Source organism: Entelurus aequoreus, linkage group LG26 (assembly GCF_033978785.1).
Source record: "Entelurus aequoreus isolate RoL-2023_Sb linkage group LG26, RoL_Eaeq_v1.1, whole genome shotgun sequence".
NCBI lineage: Eukaryota > Metazoa > Chordata > Actinopteri > Syngnathiformes > Syngnathidae > Entelurus > Entelurus aequoreus.
The window spans coordinates 11,203,708-11,228,669 of NC_084756.1; the positions used below are offsets into that span (position 1 = coordinate 11,203,708).

Genomic DNA, 24,962 nt, shown 5'->3' on the forward strand with positions numbered 1-24,962 from the left:
CGATTTTTTTTTTTCAATTCAACACGATTCTCGATTCAAAAAACGATTTTTTTCCCCATTCAAAACAATTCTCTATTCATTCAATACATAGGATTTCAGCAGTCTGCTTACATGAAAGTAGAGTAGTAGATTTTTGTAAAAATCTTTTATAATTGTAAAGGACAATGTTTTATCAACTGATTGCAATAATGTAAATTTGTTTTAACTATTAAATGAACCAAAAATATGACTTAGTTTATCTTTGAGAAAATATTGGACACAGTGTGTTGTCAAGCTTATGAGATGCGATGCAAGTGTAAGCCACTGTGACACTATTGTTCTTTTTTTAAATGTTATATAAATGTCTAATGATAATGTCAATGGGGGATTTTTAATCACTGCTATGTTGAAATTGTTACTAATATTGATACTGTTGTTGATAATATTCATTTTTGTTTCACTACTTTTGGTTTGTTCTGTGTCGTGTTTGTGTCTCCTCTCAATTGCTCGGTTTATTGCAGTTCTGAGTGTTGCTGGGTCGGGTTTGGTTTTGGAATTGGATTGCGTTGTTATGGTATTGCTGTGTATTGTTTTGTTGGATTGATTAATTAAAAAAATAAATAATAATAAATACATTAAAAAAAATAGTAATAATGAAAGAAAAAAAATCGATTTTTTAAAAATGAAAATCGATTCTGAATCGCACACCCCTACATTCAAGTTTTTTTGTTTTTTTTACCATTTTCAAAAAAATTCCCGCTTGAACTAAAATTCCCAATTTTGGGGGGACATTCCCATTGAAATCAATGGGACATTCATCAAAGCTCCACAATTCCCACATTTGTCATCTGATTCAAACTGTTCAGGAATTGTGTGCTTCACTTCAACAATCAGTCATTTTGAAGTTCGACTTCAGCATCGGAGCAATTCCCACGCAATTCCTCCAGGGATTTGCTCCATCTCGTTTATTATGAAATAGTGGCAAAGAGATTTATACTTTTGGACAAAACGGTCGTCACCGCGCGTGTCCCCGGGCTTAAAATCGAACGCACCCCGTCTTCGGCCTCCTTCATAGAGCGGGGGGGAGGGCGGGCGGAAGGAGGCGACACAAGTTTGTGTGAAGTTGTGAAAAGTTGTCAACTAGAAAAAAGAAGACAAACTCCTCCCGTCTCCAAATTATGAGCAGTAAGTCAACTTTTTTTTCTCCCTTCCCCAAAGCTTTACCTGTGAGCGAAGCGGTGGATTTGAGTAGGACTTTCGTTCGCAAAGTCTGTTAAAATACTTCGTTTTAGTGGCTGCCATGTCTTGCTGCTGGACTACTTTGCTGCCAACTGTCGCCTTAGTGCCTCATATAAAGTCAATGCGTTGAAGCCAGCGGAGGAATTGAGGGAATCCGCTGTTATTTTGTGACCTATTTGAAGTTAAAATAATTAATTTATTAAAGTTTTTAGAGCGCGGTGACCTGTGGGTAATGCTTTACATTCCCCTTTGAGCATTGCAGGAAGGCTAGCTTAGCCATTAAAGCTGCTATGTGTATTCTGCCTATGTAGCCATTAGCCGTGTTAACTGCTTAGTGCTACTTTAATGGCGCCGCTTTAAAGAAGTGGGCTTTTTTATTTATTTATTTAAAAAACATGTCTTCTTCTGCAGATCAGCAACAGGGTGAAATGGCCGCGGTGGAGAGCGGCGGAGGCTTCAGTCAAAAGCGAAACTCCCAAGTAGGTTTAAGTGTATATTTCCCATGGCACTATCTAAATGTGTTGCACCCCGCTGGGTGTTGTTGATGCCCTCCGCCGGGTGTTGTTGATGCCCTCCGCCGAGCACATGTCACTGGGTGGGACGTGGGCAGGTAAAGTTCGCCCACAACGGGGTGTTTCCGTCAAACCCCCCCGCACTCGCCGAGCCTCTCGCTCGGCCTCATTTGGCTGGCACCAGAGGGGGTGGTGGCCTGGCCTGGAGAGGGTGTGCGCTTTTATAGGGCGAAATCAAAATGTGGGCCGGAGATGGGTGGGTTTGGGGTTGGGGGAGGCCGAGCCCGCCATTGCTGTCGTTAAAAAAAAAAAAATTAAAAAAAAGGCTGGTCAGTGTAATGTTTTGGTCCGTGTTGCTTCCGTTCATTCTAGTTCCAATTCTTAAATGCAAACCAAAAAACTAAATTAGGGACAGATTATAAAACAAACAAAATATTTTCATTAAAATATTGCCATAAAATAGGATTTCCTTTCATGGGTTTTTATTTTTTCAGAAACACAAAAATCACATTTTTGTTCATCCAAACTGCAAAAATGCGTGTTTACTATGAATTGACTTAAACAAGTTGAAAAACGTATTTGGATGTTACCAAGCATGTTTTTCAGCATGTTTTTAGCGTAAAGCTGACATCTTTGTTCAGCAGGAGTCCTATTGTCCTTTTAAAAAAAAATGGGTCATTAAACCAGGGGTCGGGAACCTTTTTGGCTGAGAGAGCCATGAAAGCCATATATTTTTAAATGTATTTCCGTGAGAGCCATATAATATTTTTTAACACAGAATACAACTAAATGCGTGCATTTTTAAGTAAGACCAACATTTTCAGAGTATAATAAGTCTCTTATTATTTTTAATAACATTGTTATTCTGAAGCTAACCAATGATAAATAAAATACTTCTTACCATTAATGTGACTTCTTGAACAGGTGCGGTAGAAAACGGATGGATGGATTAAAATGCATGAGAATGTTTTATTTTTAGGACGTTATTTTTAGCACTGTGATTACCAGCGGAATTATTCATTACTTATCGTGTTAAGCAATGTCAGCTAAGATTTACCTGAGAGCCAGATGCAGTCATCAAAAGAGCCACATCTGGCTCGAGAGCCATAGGTTCCCTACCCCTGCATTAAACAGTTGTCCAATTTTTGTTTCGAAATAAAAATGGAAAAAATGGCCCGAAATTTGATTTTTGATTTGCATTTAAGAATTGGAAATACAATGAAGGGGAAGGTACATGGACCGAGTCCTATTGTCGTCTTTAAAAAGTGTCATTAAATAGTTGTACAACTTTTGTTTCAGAAATTAAAATGGAAAAAATGGCCCGAAATTTGTTTTTTGATTTGCATTTCAGAATTGAAAATTAGAATTCTGAAATGCAAATCAGAAAACTAAATTAGGGACGTTTTTCGATTTGTATTATATATGACAGGTTTTAAAAAAAACAAAAAAGGGTTGCTTTTCATTAAAATATTGCCATAAAATTGGATTTTGTGCTGTTTTCCTTTTTTATGGATTTTTATTTTTCCAGATGAACACAAAAATCGAATACATGTTCATCCAAAATGCAAAAATGCATGTTTATCTGTGTGATGACAAACTGAACCGGAAGCAGTATTTTAGCTTTTCCTTTGCGTTTAGATAAAGTGTCATTAAATAGTTGTCAAACCTTTGTTTCAGAAATGAAAATGGAAAAAATGGCCCGGAATTTGTTTTTTGATTTGCATTTAAGAATTGGAAATATAATGAACGGAAGGTACGCGGACCGAGTCCTATTGTCGTTTTTAAAAATTGTCATTAAATAGTTGTCCAACTTTTGTTTCAGAAATGAAAATAGGAAAAATGGCCCAAAATGTGTTTTTTGATTCGCATTAGGGAATTGGAAATAGAATGAACGGAAAAACAGCCCTAATTTAGTTTTCTGATTTGCGTTTCCAAACTGGAAATAGAATGAATAAAAACACGGACCTGTTTTGGTTTTCGATTTTTATTATATATGGCAGATTTTAAAACAAACAAAAAAGGGTTGATTTTCATTAGAATATTGCCATAAAATTGGATTTTGTGCTGTTTTCCTTTTTAAGGATTGTTATTTTTCCAGATAAACACAAAAATCGAATATATGTTCATCCAAAATGAAAAAATGCGTGGTTATCTGTGTGATGACAAATTGAACCGGAAGCAGTATTTTAGCTTTTCTTTTGCGTTTAGCATGTTTTTAGCACAATGGTAACATCTTTGTTCAACAGTAGTCCTTTAAAAAAAAAAAAAAGTGTCATTAAAATGGTTGGACAACTTTTGTTTCAGAAATGAAAATAGGAAAAATGGTCCAAAACTAGTTTTTTGATTTGCATTTCAGAATTGGAAATAGAATTCTGAAACGCAAATCTGAAAACTAAATTAGGGCCGTTTTTCGATTTTCATTATATATGGCAGATTTTAAAACAAACAAAAAGGGGTTGATTTTCATTAAAATATTGCCATAAAATTGGATTTTGTACAGTTTTCCTTTTATGGATTTTAATTTTTCCAGATAAACACAAAAATCTAAAAAAATTTGCAAAAGTGGGTGGTTATCTGTGTGATGACAACTTGAACCGGAAGCAGTATTTTAGCTTTTCCTTCGCGTTTAGCACGTTTTTAGCATAACGCTAACATCTTTGTTCAGCAGTAGTCCTACTGTTGTTTTAAAAAAGTGTCATTAAACAGTTGTCCAACTTTTGTTTCAGAAATGAAAATAGAAATAATGGCCTGAAATTTGTTTTTTGATTTGCATTTAAGAATTGGAAATAGACTGAATGGAAGGTACACGGGCCCGTGTACCTCCCGTATAAAATTGGATTTGGTGCTGTTTTGCTTTTATGGATTTGAATTTTTCCAGATAAACGCAAAAAAATTTGCAAACTTTTGTGGTTATCTGTGTGATGACAACTTGAACCGGAAGCAGTATTTTAGCCTTTCTTTTGCGTTTAGCATGTTTTTAGTGTAACGGTAACATCTTCGTTCAACAGGAGTCCTATTGAGTCCTATATATAAAAATTGTCATTAAATAGTTGTCAAACTTTTGTTTCAGAAATGAAAATAGAAAAAATGGTCCGAAACTTGTTTTTTAAGACTCCTGCTGAACAAATATGTTACTGTTATGCTAAAAACATACTAAACGCAAAGGAAAGGCTAAAATACTGCTTACACAAATAAGTAATAATAAAACGCATTAATGGATATAAATAGTATAAATAAAACTACAATAAAAATGTAAGTACTGTATTTTTCGGACCATAGGGTGCACCGGATTATAAGGTGCACTGCTGATGAGTGGGTCTGTTCAGGTCTATTTTCATACAAAAGGCGCACCGGATTGTAATGTGCATTAAAGGTCATATTATGATGATTTTTTTTCTACATTTAAAAGACTTCCTTGTGGTCTACATTAAAGTTAAAGTTAAAGTACCAATGATTGTCACACACACACTAGGTGTGGTGAAATTTGTCCTCTGCATTTGACCCATCCCCTTGATCACCCCCTGGGAGGTGAGGGGAGCAGTGGGCAGCAGCGGTGCCGCGCCCAAGGAATCATTTTGGTGATTTAACCCCCAATTCCAACCCTTGATGCTGAGTGCCAAGCAGGGAGGTAATGGGTCCCATTTTTATAGTCTTTGGTATGACTCGGTTTGAACTCACAACCTACCGATCTCAGGGCGGACACTCTAACCACTAGGCCACTGAGTAGGTTCATAACATGTAATGGTGGTACTTTGGTCAAAATGTTGCATAGATGATGTTTTACAGACCATCTTCTAGCCGCTTTTTGACAGTCGACAGCGTCTTCTCCCCGTCATCCTTATTGTACCGATTAGTTTTTTTGCGCTTCCATAGCAAGTCTACTGACAGATATAAATTAGAACTGTACACTATTTTATATTAGAAATGGCAACAGTGGAGAATGAATGCCCCACAGCAAAAGGATAGAGGAAAAAGAAGGAGCTTATTAACTATGTGTTTAATTTTTCGGGACTTATACAGAACAGCAGGAACTAATAGGTAAGAAAAGTTGGTTTTATATAATATGTGAAAACAAAGCGGCAGATAATGTCTCCTAATAGGTATCATTTTGGTACACACACCATAATAACACCCGTATGTTGAAGCACAGCAGGTCTGTATACTGCAGCTGTTCTACGCCGACAATCCATCAAGTGGTGCCAAAGTTGCACTAAAATATTTTAACAGATTTTTGAGCGTTGTGTGTATCCTTAATGAAACCTCAACATTTTTGGGCTTGCTTGCTAACCTTTACTGGCTAGCATTGTTTATTGAACGAGGGCATCAACCTGCAGTGCACAGTTTCTCTTATGTGCAAACTACCTTCTGCTGGTCACCCTTATCATTACACCATGTACCAAATACAATTGCTTCCAGGTTGGTGAGCAAATTAAGAGTAATAAGCCCAAATAATGAATCTTAATAATACATTTAAAAAAATAAATACAATTGAAAAATAATAATAATTTGAAGGAACATCTTTTTATTTATATATGTAAAATATATATAAAAAATAATAATCTAAATGCTGCTAAGTTTCCTCTAACTAATTTGACTCATTTTCTAGTCAAGTTGCCAGTAGGGTGGCACGCATGTGCAGAGTGGGCAATTGCCAGCGCTTAATTTGTATGTGCTTAAAAAAATGGCCCTTTTAAACAAAAGGGTCACAACTGGGAATCAGTTCTCATCGTTGATATAAAAGAACCTTTCAAAAGACTCGAACATCTAATCTCTAATTTAATTTGTTGTTGCGGTCGGTCTTGTTCGGCTCGTAGAGTTGCATTTCCCGCACTCGACTGGAGGCTTCTGTTTCAGATGCTGGAATAAGTTTGTGTGCTGCTACTATTTTAAAATACATTTTGCACCGTGCAGTCATTTGTTGCCACAAAACCAAAGTACTGACAACACTTTTCTATTCTTTGGAATAAACGTCCCGCTCTTATTAGCCTTAGCATTAGCCATGTTTTGAATCTCCGCTAAGAATGTACGGTGGCGGGCGAGGGCTACAGAAGCTCATGGGGGCAAAAAGTATGCTGGACTGCAAGACGAGGAAAAAAATAGTCTGCAACAAAAAACTCAAATGTATCGATAAAATCTATATATCGTTCAGGCCTTCAGGTTGGAGACACAGTCAAAGGGGTTTGGCCTGGTGGAAGACTTCGGCACGTAAATAAGACCGCCCACAAAACAGCACTAAAGAGACGGTCAGAAAGCGGCTTGAAGATGTTCTGTAAAACACAATCTATTCAAAATTTTGACCAAAGCGCCACCAGACCGCAAGGAAGTGTTTTTAATAGAGATGTCCGATAATGGCTTTTTTGCCAATATTCCGATATTGTCCAACACTTAATTACCGATTCCAATATCAACCGATATTGATATATACAGTCGTGGAATTAACAAATTATTATGCCTAATTTTGTTGTGATGCCCCGCTGGATGCATTAAACAATGTAACAAGGTTTTCCAAAATAAATCAACTCAAGTTATGGAAAATAATGCCAACATGGCACAGCCATATTTATTATTGAAGTCTCAAAGTGCATTTTTTTTTTTTTTTAACATGCCTCAAAACAGTAGCTTGGAATTTGGGACATGCTCTCCCTGAGAGAGCATGAGGAGGTTGAGGTGGGCGGGGTTGAGATGGAGGTGTGGGGGGTAGCGGGGGGTGTATAATGTAGCGTCTCGGAAGAGTTAGTGCTGCAAGGGGTTCTGGGTATTTGTTTTGTTGTGTTTATGTTGTGTTACGGTGCGGATGTTCTCCCGAAACGTGTTTGTCATTCTTGTTTGGTGTGGGTTCACAGTGTGGCGCATATTTGTAACAGTGTTAAAGTTGTTTATACGTTCACCCTCAGTGTGACCTGTATGGCTGTTGACCAAGTATGCCTTGCATTCTCTTGTGTGTGAGTGAAAAGCAGTAGATATTATGTGACTGGGCCGGCACGCAAAGGCAGTGCCTTTAAGGTTTATTGGCGCTCTGTATTTATCCCTACGCCCGTGTACACAGCGGCGTTTTAAAAAGTCATACATTTTACTTTTTGAAACCGATACCGATAACTTTGAAACCGATACAGATAATTTCCGATATTACATTTTAAAGCATTTATTGGCCGATATCGGCAGCCCAATATTATCGGCAGCCCAATATTATCGGCAGATAATATCGGCAGCCCGATATTATCGGACATCTCTAGTTTTTAATGTAGAAGAAAAAAAAAGTGCCCTTTTTAAGACAAAAAAAGCAAATTAGACCCTTTAATTTAATTAATTAAAAAGAAAATTCAATACATTCATTCATATACTGTACATACTGTACATTCAACTTAGAAAGTGTTATATAGCATTAGCAGTATTTTTGTTTCATCATGTATGAAGTAATATTACAAATACTCCCTCATTATTTTTTTTATTTTTATTTTTTCAATGACTTGTCGGGTTATTGTTAAAAAAAAAAAAGTAAATATTTTTAGAATTGTGTTTATTTTGTGGTTTCATTCAGGACTCTCAGCAACCATCGCCCCTGGCTCTGCTGGCGGCCACTTGCAGTCGCATCGACACGCCGGGGGAGAGCGACTCGTCTGTCGAGCATCAGCCAGGCCAGCAGCAGCTGGACATGACCCAGGGCATCTTAACCTCCAGTGCCAACGGCTGGCAGGTGGTCCCCATCAGCGTGCAAGCGTCGTCGTGTGTCAACACCGTCACCGAGGCGGGAAAGAGCAGAATGGTGCTGTCCCCGTCATCGTCATCAGCGTCATCATCCACAACCACTGTGAGCACTCAGGGACAGCAGCAGCAGTATGTGGTAGCTCAGGCGCCAACACTACAGAGTCAACAGGTGCTCACCACCATCCCCGGCGTGGTGCCCAACATCCAGTATCAGGTCATTCCTCAGTTTCAGACTGTAGATGGTCAGCCGCTGCAGTTTGCACACGGCCACCAAGATGCCAACGCAGCTTCTGGACAGCAGTTTCAGATCGTGTCTTCTGCCAATGGGCAGCAGCTCATAGCCGCCGCAAACAGAGGTGGCGGAGCGGGAAACATCATCGCGATGCCCAGCCTTATTCAGGGCTCCATCCCCCTCCAGAACATCACATTGGGGAACAGCGTTTTGCAGAACCAGCACCAGTTCCTAGCAAACATGCCCGTGTCGCTTAATGGAAACATCACACTGCTGCCCGTCAACACCGGAGCTGGTGGCGCTGGAGGAGATGGGAATAATGGCGGAGACACGGGAAACCAGCTTGTCCAGCAACTGCCGACGTCTTCCAGTAGTGGTTACCTGACGAATGTCTCCAGCAATACCACTCAGACCTCCGCCTCGTACGGTATGACCCAAACACATAGTAGTGGAGCCGTGGCGGGGACATTCCAGCAGAGCGGAGGGTCTTCTTTAGGCGTCCCCATACAGCCGGACAACCGAGAGGCGCAACATCCGCAGCAAATCTTCATCCAGCCTCAGCAGCTCATCCAAGGAGGAACGCCCCTCCAAACCATCCAGGCCGGTGCCATTACCACAGCGGGCGGCCAGGTGTTTGCCACTCCGACAGTCAGCCAGGAAGGCCTCCAGAACCTCCAGATCATGCCAAACACAGGCTCCATCCTGCTGCGCACGGTAGGGCCCAACGGCCAGGTCAGCTGGCAGACCCTGCAGATCCAGAGTCCAGCGGGAGCACAGATCACACTGGCCCAACTGGGTCAGACTCAGGGAGCCCCTGCAGCTGGCGGACTATCTGTCAACGCAGTGCAGATACCCGGGCTTCAGACCATAAATCTCAACACTCTTGGAGGCTCGGGCCTGCAGATGCACCAACTCCAGAGTGTTCCCATCACCCTTACCAGCACGGCAGGTTAGTCAATAGTTCCATTTCTGCAAATTATTGTTGTGGTGCTTTAAATGTTGACATTTTTATACCTGCTAATGCACCAAACAACCTCCAAAAGTTGTGTTGTTTTGGCGAAAAATATGCCTCAAAAGTTAGCTGAGTGAGTACAAAAGGATTCTATTTTTTAGTCTCGTATAATGCCATTAAAGATTGAACAGTGGATGATAACCATAGACCTGGGAATGAAGCATATCGCGTAGAGATAAAAGTGGTACAAGCTACTCGGTACAACAATACAAGCTACTCTACTACTCTCAAAGTGAAGTCTAGCTACTCGGTACAACAATAATAACAACCAAATTCTGTGGAGTCTAGCTTGGCGTGCGTAAAGCCTGCACTGCTGTTATTAAAGAACTAAAATTATTTGGGGAATTTTGCCTATCATTCACAACCCTTTTGTAAGACAAGAACACGTCTTTCTTTTTTATGCATTCTAAGTCGTAAAATACAACGAGTACGAGGTGGCTAACAATTACGCTAATTGAAGTAATCTTTTGCGCCCATAAAGCCTTCGATAAAAAACATCCAAAAACCACTAACAATATGGTAAATGGTAAATGGGTTGTACTTGTATAGCGCTTTTCTACCTTTTTTAAGGAACTCAAAGCGCTTTGACACTATTTCCACATTCACCTATTCACACACACACATTCACACACTGATGGCGGGAGCTGCCATGCACGGCGCTAACCAGGCCCATCAGGAGCAAGGGTGAAGTGTCTTGCTCAAGGACACAACGGACGTGACTAGGATGGTAGAAGGTGGGGATTGAACCAGTAACCCTCAGATTGCTGGCACGGCCACTCTCCCAACTTCAATACTACGTTTACATGTCTTACCTGCGTATTAATCAAGTATTAGCGATAGTTATTACAAGAGCTAGGGATGTCACGATATAAACATTTCTTACCACGGCCAAAATGATCACGGTTATCATTATCGCGATCATTTTAAATGTTCGCAAAACTTTCAAAAACTACTTATACAGAAATCTTTTAACCAAGTTCTATTCAAAAAAACACAAACACATCCAAAATGTATATATGTACCTCAAGTAGAAAGTGGAATGTACATAAGAAAGCAACACAAGCATTATAAACAAAGTAATATGGCAGAAACAAAATAATACTATAAATAAAAATAAATGTGAATATTTCACAAGATGGCACCTTATGGAGACTTAACTGCACTTTTTGTCCATATAAATCGAAATCGTGTTCATGTATGAGGATAGGACTGCCGGTGGGACTGCACGATTATGGGCAAAATAATAATTACGATTATTTTTATTATCAATATTTAAATCACGATTATAAATCATGATTATTCATTATATTTAAAGACCAAATTTGTGTTTTCGTTCATTAGTAGCATCAATGTGTCCGATTTTTTTTCTTACATGATGCCTTTATCTCTATTTTTAAATTTTCATAGAGGAAGGTTTTTTTTTTAAAGTTGTGTACATATATTTACATGTACTAATGTGTGTACATGTACATGCCGTATCGGGACAGATCCATTGAGAGTTTGAGCAGAACTTTGTCTTATAGGTGTTAATTATACACCATAAAACATTACCAACATGCTATGTCATATGAATAGTTATTGAAGTAATTACTTCATGGAATGAGAAAAACACAAGTTATGTAAAAAACCTGGTGTTTACTCTTTGATAGCAATAAAAAACACAAAGCAGTTTGGCTAATGAAGATAAAGTCTAATAAACAAGCTTTGTTCTTCTCCAGCAACCATGTACTTCAGTGCAGCAGTTTGGCCAACAAAAAAAAACCGGAGTGATACCTCTCACAATCAATACACAATCTTTGTGCCTTACCGACAACTCTGCCTGCGTTCAACTTGATGAGATGACAAAACATTTTAGCTGGAATTGATGTTGTTGGAAAACTGACAATGTTAGCAGTTAAATAAAGGACGATTGAGCATCCCAGTAAAAAAACTTAAGATTTTATAAACAAGTTGTGGCAACGTTCCTGCTGCATGGTAACTCTTAGTCCCAGCAGCTGACGGATGGATGCTAGTTGTATGATGTTCAAAATGAAACCGTAACATCAAATATTTTCCTCCTCCAACAGCATTGCGCTCTAATACGCACACCGAGACTCCATGGAAGTAGAAGCGATTGAAACAAAGTGAAACGAAGTGATCGGCTCCATTTACTCGGAGGGAGCATTTTCAAAGCAAAGTCTGTGTAGTCGCTGCCATGTTTTCTTGAGCCTAACGCTTCAGTTTTCAGGAAGTAAGCAGTTTTGGCAAAAATGTATTAATAAATGACGTTTTTTCGGTAATTAAAATGTTTAATTATATTACTAGCCGTCTGGAATTTTACCGCGGTTTATCATTATACCGTTTACCATTACATCCCTAACAAGAGCTAACACTGAGGAACTACATCAAACGGCGCCGTGATCACAGAGAGGTAGGTATTTTAGCCGGTGAGCTGCTGAATCACATCAAAGTTGGTAAAAGTTCATAGTAGATTATAAATCATGCATTTCACTTACGCCTGGGCGATTTATTGATTTTATCTATATATTTTAGTTTTTTGTTGCAGACGATTTAAAAATTAAAATCGATTTAAAAATTAAAATCGATTTTTTTTCTTCCCTTGCTCAGGCGTACCATTTTCCCCTCAGGAGCTTCCGTAGCTAGTGCGTCCCCTTTCTTTCTTAGCGGCTCACATAACAAAACATGGCTAATGCAAACGCTCGCGAGAGTGAGACATTTGTTTAAAAGAAAAGTGTTGTCAGTACTTTAGTTCAAATCACTGCACGGTGCAAAGTTTGTTTCAAAAATGTATTCGCACAACAAACTTGTTTCAGGATCTGAAACCGAAGCCTCAAGCCAAGTGCAGGAAATACAATTCTTTACGAGGCGGACAAAACGCAAAAACAAACAAAGTACGGGCTAAAATCAACACACTATGGTGGAATAATTTACAGCAGGTATGTATGCTTATATCATGTATGATAAGAAAAAGAAGAACAATGCGTAGAGCGATCACTAAAGCAGTTGCGCTGCATACCGCCAAGATGATGAAACATATTATAGTCCTCAATGTTTTACTTCATTATTTATTAGGATACAGTGTATTGTACTACATTTTTATTTACAGAATTATGGTAATCAAGACAGAAGTTTGCACTTAATTGATCTCAATGTTGGAGATTGTTTATTTGCATGTAATGTGCAATGCTACGTTTATGTTAACATAATTATTCTATTCAAGCAGAAGTATTGCTCTTAATTTAATTATTTAAAAATTATTCTATAAAAAGTCTAATTTATATCTGGTCTAAAAATAACTTTATACCAATCACAATTTTGCTAAAAATTAAGATGCAGTGTCATTTCAAACTACTATTTTTTTATCCAATAAAAGAAGAACTTGTTTCTGAATTATCTCTGTCTAGCATAGTAAATAATCGTCATTTTTATTTGTGTCTCGCTTCCTTGCTTGGCGGCTGTTGCATCGTTTTTTCAAATCCTTTCATTGGCGAAGATTTCTTCCGTGGGCCGGCATGTGCCGAAGGACCGTGCACGTGTACGAAACCCAAAAACAAAAGCCAATCCAAGCCAATGTTAAATTCGGTTTGGGGAAAAGTGTTTTACGAAGTTTAGCTTTTAATTTTGACAAATAAAAACTTTTTTTTAATTCAAATCAGTTCTCTTAACGATATAGTGGTACTTAAAACATGTACACAGTTTGGAAACATGAACAGGCAGGAGGAAGTTGGGATGTTCAAGTTCCACTGTAGTTGAGTTGCAAATTACTTTTTTAACCACATTTTTCTGTCCATCCATCGGTGAGATGATTTCAAGAAAAGTTAATGGCACTTTTGTTGAAAGACCAAATAACAAAAGTGTTGCCAGTGAGTAAACACCCTTGTATCTCTTATGTGATGTCCTGAGCTCTGTTTAGTTCCAGTGACATCCCTGGTTAGACCGGTTCAACTGGATCTCAACTGCTCCAATCAGTGAATGAATGTCTAGTGGGCTGGAACTTAACCACGCCCACTCAGTTGCAAACATAATTTCTCTTGTTATTGGCAAACGCTTCAAATTACTAGTTAGTTTGAATTAATGTTTCATGTTGTGATTTTTGTTGTTGTTGTTAAAGTATTGGTAGCATTAACATTTATTTTATTGTTGGCCCCTGGCAGAGGTCTGTGTTATACATTAGATCCCTGCCTAATTGGGGATTTCTTTTCTCTGCTTTAGATGATAAATTAGTGTTTTTCCTTTCGTAACTTAAATAAAAGGTAGTTTGATGGTGCTATGGGCTAGGGAAAAAAGAGTGCCTCCACTTAGAATCCAGCAGTTGGGACTGTTTCCCAGGCCAATTCATTGAAAGATTTTCTCGGCATAAATTAGGTCTTTTTACCAAGATGATATCAAAAACTTCCGGCTTCTCAAGACCAATAACTTTTATATCTATATTCCAACTTAGATTTAACTGTAGTTTGTGTGCACGTTTCTTTGCAGCTTGCTTTTGGGTACCGTATTTTTCGGAGAATAAGTCGTATAAGTTGCTCATGCCGAAAATCAATAATAAAGAAGGAAAAAAACATATATAAGTCGCACTGGAGTATAAGTCGCATTTTTGGGGGAAATGTATTTGATAAAACCCAACACCAAGAATAGACATTTGAAAGGCAATTTACAGTAAATAAAGAATAGTGAACAACAGGCTGAATAAGTGTACGTTATATGAGGCATAAATAACCAACTGAGAACGTGCCTGGTAAGTTAACGTAACACATTATGGTAAAAGTCATTCAAATAACTATAACATATAGAACATGCTATACGTTTACCAAACAATCTGTCACTCCTAATCGCTAAATCCGATGAAATCTTATACGTCTAGTCTCTTACGTGAATGAGCTAAATAATATTATTTGATATTTTACGGTAATGTGTTAATAATTTCACACAAAAGTCGCTCCTGAGTATAAGTCGCACCCCGGGCCAAACTATGAAAAAAACTGCGACTTATAGTCCGAAAAATACGGTAGCTTCTTTAGCAAAGTTTCTCAATACCCGACCAGTTTTTTGTGCCTTTTAAAAAATATTTACCGTAATTTCCGGACTATAAGCCGCTACTTTTTCCCCTCATTCTGGTCCCTGCGGCTTATACAAGGGTGCGGCTTATTTACGGCCTGTGTTTCTCCGACACCAACGAAGAGGATTTCGGTGGTTTTAGTACGCAGGAGGAAGACGATGACACAATGATTAAAGACTGACTTTTCATATACCGGTAGGCTGGTTATTTTGATAACGTACAGGCGAGCACTTTGTATTACTTTGCACCGTTGTATTATTTGTACTCTACACGAATGCTGTTCGCCATGTCAAAGATGTGAAAGTTTGATTGAATGATTGAAAGATTTATTGTTAATAAATGGGACGCTTTGCGTTCCCAAACAGTCAGCTCTGTCCCGACAATCCCCTCCGTGGTAGCAGGAACCCCTATATACTACGGTAATTAGTGAAGTGAAGTGAATTGCATTTATATAGCGCTTTTTTCTCAAGTGACTCAAAGCGCTTTACATTGTGAAACCCAATATCTAAGTTACATTTAAACCAGTGTGGGTGGCACTGGGAGCAGGTGGGTAAAGTGTCTTGCCCAAGGACACAACGGCAGTGACTAGGATGGCGGAAGCGGGGATCGAACCTGCAACCCTCAAGTTGCTGGCACGGCCGCTCTACCAACCGAGCTATACCGTCCCATTACACATCAAAACCCTGCGGCTTATAGTCGGGTGCGGCTTATATATGGAGCAATCTGTATTTTCCCCTAAATTTAGCTGGCGCGGCTTATAGTCAGGTGCGGCTTATAGTCCGGAAATTACGGTAGAACTCTACATTAAAACACTTTCTACCTCTAACAACCAAAAAGCTGTGAAAACGATGATGCTGTGTTCCAGATTTAAGTTATTTACTGAAATTGAGTGAGCCTATGGCTTTGCATTTTGTTTATTATATATATATATATATTTTGTATTCTATTTTAGTTACTTTGAATTTACAACCCCCTGGCGATGCTTTGTACTGTTTTTGTACTGTTTTGTACTGTTTTTGTATTTACTTTGATTATTTTTTCAACTGTTTTGTAAATGTTGAAATGTATAAATAAAGGTTTATAAAAAAATATATAAAAAAAGACTCCCACACTTGCCGTCAGGGTGCGCAATACAACGTAAACCGTTGGCCAACCAAAAAGTAACCACAGAACACTATACGGTATTAGTGTTCTGTGGTTACTTTTTGGTTGGCCAAGCAGACCTGACGACAGGCTGTCCTCACTCAGGTCCGCACAGACCTGGAGGGGGCGTGCCTTAAGTCCAGCTGGAAATCGGGAGAAATTCGGGAGAATGGTTGTCCAGGGAGATTTTCGGGAGAGGCACTGAAATTCGGGAGTCTACCGGAAAATTCGGGAGGGTTGGCAAGTATGAGTATTGGTGATACCAATGCTAAGACTGATACTTAAAATTTTCTAAATCATTGAGTAATTACATTTTTCAACAAAATAGATGACGGTAAAACAATATCAATTTAAATACTTCACCTATTTCCTTGGATTTATTTCCTTAGTTTGTAAACAATAACATAAACAACTAAATATTTGGTGATAAGGGAAATATCAGTCTAATCATTGTAGTATTGACTATATACGGCTCCGATATTTGGTATCGTTAGAGTCGATATTTGTATTGATTTACTCATTTGTTTATGTTCAAGAGCGTTAGCTTGCTGTTAGCGGTTAGCTTATCCACCTACGGTGTGTAGTGTAGCATGTTTAGCTATTCCTTGTCCTGCAGTGATAACACTTGTAAGACAGTACTTACTTGGTCGCCATGGAGGCCAGGATTTTTGACTTAGAAGTGGCTTGGCACTTGAAGGGGACATAAGTCACTAGCGAGAATGCCGAATTGCTCTAAGGACGTGTTCGTTTGCTAGCCGCTGTAAAATTTGCGAGACGCGGCTAGAATGTGTTTTTAATATGCATTATCACGATAGTATTAAAAGCTCTATCGTTGGCCAAATGTATATCATTTATATCGTATCACTCTAATAGAAACACTGGTGTCTGCAGGCAGCCTTGGTCGATTTGGCCGTCAGGATTTTCTTCAAAACTTGAGTTTGTTAAAGCGTCTGACATTAAATGACTTTGTAATTTTAACACATGCTGTCTAACTGAATCGTACGGAGCCCCTAAAGGGACATGGGGAAACTTTTTTTTTAGATATGTATCTCGTGAGCACGAGATACATATTATTATTATTTTTATAATTACAACAAGTAAACAGTACAGTAGGTACTTGATTTTGATATATGTAATGCTCATAAGGGTATTCTAGTCAAATATGCGTGTGTAAATATGTGATGTGTAAATATCAAAATATTACGTCAAATCACTTTTTGTCAGGCAATATTACTTTTAATGGCAATTTTACATAAATGAATACATTCAAACACGTTGTACATATTTATTATTTATTATGCAAGAAGAAATAACAGTTACAATTGTGTGTATCTTCCAAACAAGAACAAGGTTTTATCACATCAACATCGGACTAACAACACTCCTTTTAAATCTCATCAATACCACAGAAGAGGCAAACTGTCCTTTTCCGGGCACGATAAAGTCTTAAATAATGTCAAACACGTAGCGATACAATAACCAGGAAGATAAAGTGTTTGTCTTACACCTAGTAATCCGCTGTGGACAGACCAAGCCAAAAAATGCAGGTTCAGCGAGCGCTGCGCACCCCTGCCGAGGAAATACATTTTTGGCAGGCATTCACATTTTGCCACAACACACATGGGGGAAAGTCCTAGTTGGAAATACAGCCGAATTAACTCCTGAACTGGCATTTTCACACACACCTCAAACCATCCGCACGCATTCAATGCTTTCTGGTGTGCACCAGAAACTTTTGCGTTTCACGAGGTACATATTCTTAATCTTGTTGGAGGTACCGAACCCCAACAGTTTCATATGCACATTCACCGAACCCTTCTTTAGTGAAAAATAAAATGTATATATATTTTTTTCAAATTCAAGACAAAGTTACATGTTTTTTTTAATAGTGCACAAAATGAACCGTGCATGAACATCACCTTGTTCAAAGGACAAAACCAACACAGTGCATGAACTCACAACAAATTACACACCTGCAAATCACATGGAAAATTAGAGGGAACATTGTTTGGGGGTATCCATAATACTTAGACTTAGACTTATTTTTTATTGTCATTCAAATTGTAACTTTACAGTACAGATACGCCGATAGGGAGAAATTTTTATTTACATGATTGATTGATTGAATTAAACTTTTTTTAGTCGATTGCACAGTACAGTACATATTCCGTACTATTGACCACTAAATGGTAACACCCGAATACGTTTTTCAACTTGTTTAATTAAGTCAGGGTCCACGTTAATCAATTCATGAGTCTGGTATGTCTTGACCGCTGTGGCGGAGGCTCTGCCGAACCCCTGAGGCCGACTCACGGAACCCCTAGGGTTCGACCGAACCCAGGTTAAGAACCACTGCTTTAGTGGCTCTGTAGAATCGGCTTTATATTAAAACAATTTTTTACACTTTCATTTCAGAGTCTGCAGGTGACCAAACGATGCAGACGGGTGCCGAGAGTTTGGACGACAGCACTGCCCTGGACGATGAGGACATCAGCCCGCCGCAGCAGGGACGACGTAATCGCAGGGAAGCCTGCACCTGCCCTTACTGCAAAGATGGAGAGGGGCGGTACGTGACTAAACCTGATGAGGAATCGAGCGCAGAGCAAGATTGACATTTGTCTCCCTCTTTACTACGTGCCCCAGTAGGAGCGATCCGACCAAAAAGAAGCAGCACATCTGTCACATCAGCGGATGTGGCAAGATCTACGGAAAGACGTCACACCTGAGGGCCCACCTTCGCTGGCATACGGGGGAGCGACCCTTCGTCTGCAGCTGGTCCTTCTGCGGCAAGCGCTTCACTCGCTCCGATGAGCTTCAGCGTCACAAGAGGACGCACACAGGTGATTAGGAAAAACCCTCGGTCATGATTTGTCATTTTACGCTGATCTTCAGGTACTCTTTACACAACACACTTTTTAAAGCTCCCAAAAAGACTATTTGTGAGAAGTCCATTCATGGCGCTCACAGGCATGACCACAGTACAGCACAGTAAGTAAGTTTCAAGTTGTAATTGTGAGGGGACCGGTCTTTTGCCAGAGCAGACTTAGGCCATGTCCACACGAACACAGACAGTTTCAAAAACGCATATTTGGGGTTAAAACAATCTCCATCCACACAAGTGTAGTTTCAAAACTGTCTACATCTGTCTACACACAAACACATACACTTGCTGTCATGCACATTTTGTCCTATAAGAAGCCTGAAAAAGCAGCAAGAGCTGACTTGGTGCAGCGTTTTTGATTGATTGATTGAGACTTTTATTAGTAGGTTGCACAGTGAAGTACATATTCCGTACAATTGACCACTAAATGGTAACACCCGAATAAGTTTTTCAACTTGTTTAAGTCGGGGTCCACTTAAATTGATTCATGATACAGATATATACTATCATATATACTATCATCATAATACAGTCATCACACAAGATAATCACATTGAATTATTTACATTATTTACAATCAGGAGTGTGGAGGGGGGTGGGGTGGGGTGGGGATATGGACATCAAGTAGTGGACATAGAGAGACAGAGAGAGAGATCAGAAGGCATAAGAAAAAGAATCTGCATTTGATTGTTTACATTTGATTATTAGCAATCCGGGAAGGGTGTTAGTTTAGGGTTGTAGCTGCCTGGAGGTGAACTTTTATAGCGGTTTTGAAGGAGGATAGAGATGCCCTTTCTTTTATACCTGTTGGGAGCGCATTCCACATTGATGTGGCATACAAAGAGACACCTCCTATTGTGTTTATTTTGATATACTTTAGACCAGTGTTTTTCAACCTTTTTTGAGCCAACGCACATTTTTTGCGTTGAAAAAATCCAAAAGGCACACCACCAGCAGAAATCATTAAAATATGAAACTCGATATTGACAATAAAAAGTCGTCGGATATGACTTTAAACCATAACCAAGCATGCATCACAATAGCTCTTGTCTCAAAGTAGGTGTACTGTCACCACCTGTCACATCACGCCCTGACTTATTTGGACTTTTTTGCTGTTTTCCTGTGCGTAGTGTTTTAGTTCTTGTCTTGTGCTCCTATTTTGGTGGCTTTTCCTGTTTTGTCGGTATTTTCCTGTAGCAGTTTCATGTCTTCCTTTAAGCGCTATTCCCCGCACCTGCTTTGTTTTAGCAATCAAGAATATTTCAGTTGTTTTTATCCTTCTTTGTGGGGACATTGTTGATTGTCATGTCATGTTCGGATGTACATTGTGGACGGCCGTCTTTGCTCCACAGTAAGTCTTTGCTGTCGTCCAGCATTCTGTTTTTCTTCCCTTTGTAGCCAGTTCAGTTGTAGTTTCGTTCTTCATAGCCTTCCCTGAGCTTCAATGCCTTTTTTTAGGGGCACTCACCTTTTGTTCATCTTTCAGTTTAAGCATTAGATACCTTTTTACCTGTACACTGCCTCCCGCTGTCGTCTGCATATTGTGATCACGACAAAGCAATTAGCTACCTGCTGCCACCTACTGATATGGAAGAGTATTACACGGTTACTCTGCCGAGCTCTAGACAGCACAGACACATTTAACAACAACACATTATTTGCCGATTATAATTACTGGTTTGCAAAAAATATTTTTAACCCAAATAGGTGAAATGACATAATCTCCCACGGCACACCAGACTGTATCTCACGGCACAGTGGTTGAAAAACACTGCTTTAGACGTACAACGACATGTACATTATCTTTAAAACCAGCCTACACGTACACAGAATCCTAGGAATATTATTAAAGACCGAATGCACGCCTGTGCTGCTGAAACCCAACACTGATAGAATTATAACATGTTTAGCAACATGGTGATGGATTATATGAGCAGTGAAGTGTACATTATTTCTAAAATCAGCGCGCACTAACGAGCAAAGGTAACTATTTTGCATAAAGCGCACAAAACTCTCATGGAATTATAAAGCATTTAATCATGGATATAGTGATATGGTACATGTGTAATGAAGTGTATATTGTCTTTAACATCAGTACACACTACAAGGAGGACGCGACATTGTTTTTTTTAGTTGCTTGGTCGCTTTTTACGCGCGAGCACGTCCATCTACAAAATTGGAAGTGTAACAGTAGCTGTTCTGCGTTGTGTCTATGTAGTGAGGCACACACAGGAGTTGAGTCGTGGAGGATTTATTCACCTTTTTTTGATAGAAACAAAAAGAACAGGGCGTCACACACAGTCCACAGTATTTCTCTCCACAGCTCCGAGCGTCAGGGCTCACTCTAGCTCATGAATTCAATTATTTATGCTTACATGTGGAAATAATAATAATAAATAAAATTATAATAATAAAAGGTAAATAAAGCATAAAATAGTCTCAAATAAATTAATTAAATAAACAACAGTATATAAAATATATACATCAGCAAATAACAAAAAATATATATTAAGAAAAAGGATCTTTAATATGTGCAGCAATTAACCTCATTTTTCCCACTCACATCAACTTATTTTATATTTTTCTACAATAAACTATGCCAAAAAACTCATAACAGACATACCTTTTTTTGATAGAAACAAAAAGAACCGGGCGTCACACACAGTCCACAGTACACAGGATTTCTCTTTACTACAGAATAAAGAAATAAATAATGCACACTCATATTAATGCCACAGCGGCACACAAGATTTCCACACAGACACGCAGCGGAGTTTTTGACCCGTGCACAAACTCACGAGGCCAGGAAACCCCGTAATAACTGCCGCTAGCATTAAGCTAATTCACACATCATTTAACATATAAAAGTCAGTTTTTTACAACAATTTAACAAACAGAAAGTTCGTCAATTCAACCCGCATGCTTAACAGCACGTCACAAGACAGTGTGCATTCTTATACAAGACTTTAAGAGCGACAAGCAAAAAGTTTACAACAAAATAAAGGGAGAGAGACATAAACATGACTTACCAGCTCCAAGCGTCAGTGCTCACTGAAGCTGGTCACACAGGTGCGACGCCAAATCACCCCCCAGGGAAACAAAAAGGTATATAACGGAAAATAATAGAGTGGAACCTATTTACAATAAGAGACACTTTTTGGGGAAGTTCACAACAGAAAATGATGTGAATAAATGACCTAAAATAAAATTTAGCTGGGCTACAGAAGCAAGATACGTAAGTTAACTTCATGATTTGTCTTTAAACGAGGACTACAAACATAAAATAATGTTGCACCTTTCTTATGACAAAGAGCAAAAAGTTTTGCTTGTCATCAGGTGGAGGTTCCACAGCAATCGTATCCAAAACAGCTGACTGTCATTTGCGCCGTGTCTCAAAGCCCATTTTGATGTGTCTTTTTTATTAATATTAAGTGAAAAGAGCAGCATGTTTACGTTTATGAAGTTATTTCTCATCCACGAATCCCTCAAATTCTTCTTCTTCAGTGTCGGAATTAAACAGTTGGGCGACGGCATCCAACATGTAATCTCCGTCTCGTCGAAGTCGTCATTAATCGGGTCAGTGTCGCTGCTGCTCTATTCCCGTGTTCTACTGCGTGACTGATCGTCTTAAGTTTAAACTCTGCGTCGTAAGCGTGTCTCTTAATAGGAGCCATTTTGGGGTCTTTACATAAACAAACAAATGGAAATTAAACGGCACGCCTCGCACAGTCTTATATCCCAGCATGCACCGCGCGCTTCTTCTTCTTCTACGGGGGAAAATGAAGTTGGCGGCTGCTTACCGTAGTTGCGATTGATTAATTGATTGAAACTTTTACCTGTTGGAGGCTCAATATTGGTCCATATATAAGGCGCACCGGATTATAAGGCGCACTGTCAGCTTTTGACAAAATTGGAGGCTGTTTTGAGGCATGTTAAAAAAAATAATGCACTTTGTGACTTCAATAATAAATATGGCAGTGCCGTGTTGCCATTTTTTTCCATAACTTGAGTTGATTTATTTTGGAAAACCTGGTTACATTGTTTAATGCGTCCAGCGGGGCATCACAACAAAATTTGGCATTATAATGTGTTAATTCCACGACTGTATATATCTGTATCGGTTGATATCGGAATCGGTAATTAAGAGTTGGATATTATCGGAATATCGGCAAAAAAGCCATTATCGGACATCTCTAATAATTAATGTTATTTCTTGTAAGGAATTATGTATACATGAATGATGATGATACAAACAAACAAGTAAACAACATTTTAACATTGAGTAGTCTACAGAAACACTGCTTCATTTTCTATACCCCATTCAGTTAATGTTAACTGCTGGTTCAATGTTAGGCTTAGGTTTTTGCAGATTTTCAGTATTTTTCCTACAGACAACATTTGGTGATCTCAAACAACAAGGCTATGGATTGATTGACAATGGTTTTCGCCTTTAGAAGGGTTCTGGAAAAACTGGAAATTGATCTTGAAAGTCTTTTAAAAAGTGCTTGAATTTGGCCATGGAAAAAGTGTACTAAGCCTGTATGCACTTCAGCATCCGCTGACCCCTCTCTGTCAGTTTACGTGGCCTACCACTTGGTGGCTGAGTTGCTGTTGTTCCCAAACTCTTCCATTTTCTTATAATAAAGCTGACTTTGGAATATTTTGGAGCGAGGACATTTCACGAGTGGATTTGTTACATGATAAGTGTGGCCAATAGATGGCAGTCACACATAAGAAATAGGTGTAGAATGCAAGATGACGCCAGTAAAACCTTTTGTTTCGTCAATAGTGTCGACACAAACTAATCTGCTTGAAATGTGTTCTCCAGGCGAGAAAAGGTTTGCGTGCACGGAGTGTCCCAAGCGCTTCATGCGGAGCGACCACCTGTCCAAGCACATCAAGACCCACTTCAACAAGAAGGGAGCGCTGGGCGCCAACAGCGGCGTCCTCTCCACCAACCCCGCCTCGCCGGCCATGGAGGGCAGCTCGGACGGGCTGACCGCCGGCGATCAGCACACCATCGTCGCCATGGAAACCCTATCTGCGGAGAGCATAGCTCGGTTAGCCAGCAGCGGTATCAACATGGTGCCGGTGGACCTGAATCACATCAACGGGGGCAGCTACTAGGAGGTGCGTTCAAAATGGCCTAACGAGCGCTTCAGGTTGAACACTTTTTCTATTAGAGCGGATTTAAAAACCTGTGGCATTTAAATTTGTTTACAGAAATCATCAAATCTTTTTTGTATATTTACTTTGCCACCTGGAAGGTTGATTTTATACATCATGAACTTGACATATTTCGTGGAATATTATGGATATCATAGCCAAACATTAAAAGTCAAAAACAGCATTTTTCTTTGTGGTTCTTCGGGACAACTGGATGTTTTTTTTTCTTTTTCCGCCCTACAATCCAACAATTGTAAGATAAAAAAAAAAAGAGCCTGGATGTAATCCTGGGACGAACTATTTAACATGTTGAGGTACACAAAACAACCAGCGTGTGTGTATATAGAAATATATATTTGCTAAAGTCATGACAGACAATGTTAGGATCGTCCGTCTTAATTGTGAGACTTTTTTGCCTTTCTTAATCTGACCTTTGTTCATGTGTGTAGGTCTAGTCTTCCAATAATAACACTAGTATCTTTCTGGAAGCTTCTTTCTCTCTCTGTGGTACAAGCTCACACTTTGCCTTTTTGTCTGTCAGATTTGTTTGTATGCTCAAACCAAAGGTTCATAAAGCAAAACTAGCAGTTGTGTTGGGGCTGCCAAGTGTGCAAAACGAGGACACACTTATTAGATGCAGGAAGGAGAAAGTCTTCTTGACTTTACCATTTGTACGTTTGAAGCTGAGACAAACACTTCATTTTACAAGTGCTCTTCTTTTTCATGAGGGATTTTATTTTGTATTCTACTGCAAATGCAAACTGCTGGATTAAAACCTGATATTCTCTCTTTTGGCTCGCTTGCTTCTTCACACATTTGTCACCTCAACATGGTCTTTCACTTGGCTTTAAAAACAGCACTCTTGTCGTAGAGCGGATCTTTGACTTGTGTTTTGGGGTTTATACTATGAAACAGCAGAGCGCTCCTAACATTTAGGATCTTTGACAAGCATTTTTGCAGTAGATTCTCAAAAACAGCACTTATCATATAGCGGATCTTTGACTTGTTTTGGGGGTTTATACTATGAAACAGCAGAG

General features: G+C 39.1%; 1 protein-coding gene across 2 annotated transcripts; it reads left to right on the forward strand.

Moving 5' to 3' along the window:
- Positions 1 to 1,028: 1,028 nt before the first annotated feature.
- Positions 1,029 to 24,716, forward strand: sp1 (sp1 transcription factor). 2 transcript variants are annotated; one of them, XM_062037647.1, is made up of 6 exons: positions 1,029 to 1,164; positions 1,630 to 1,697; positions 8,269 to 9,616; positions 18,294 to 18,444; positions 18,522 to 18,718; positions 23,588 to 24,716. In XM_062037647.1, exons 1-6 carry the CDS (start codon positions 1,158 to 1,160, stop codon positions 23,884 to 23,886), a joined length of 2,070 nt encoding a protein of 689 aa, XP_061893631.1. In that variant the 5' UTR covers positions 1,029 to 1,157; the 3' UTR covers positions 23,887 to 24,716. The 2 variants fall into 2 exon arrangements, with proteins under 2 accessions (XP_061893631.1, XP_061893632.1); XM_062037648.1 differs by having other exon boundaries at positions 18,525 to 18,718.
- Positions 24,717 to 24,962: the final 246 nt, after the last annotated feature.

Coding starts and splice junctions, on each gene's coding strand:
- sp1 (XM_062037647.1), top strand. Junction 1,698..8,268: donor GTCAAAAGCGAAACTCCCAA/GTAGGTTTAAGT, acceptor GGTTTCATTCAG/GACTCTCAGCAACCATCGCC. Junction 9,617..18,293: donor CACCCTTACCAGCACGGCAG/GTTAGTCAATAG, acceptor CTTTCATTTCAG/AGTCTGCAGGTGACCAAACG.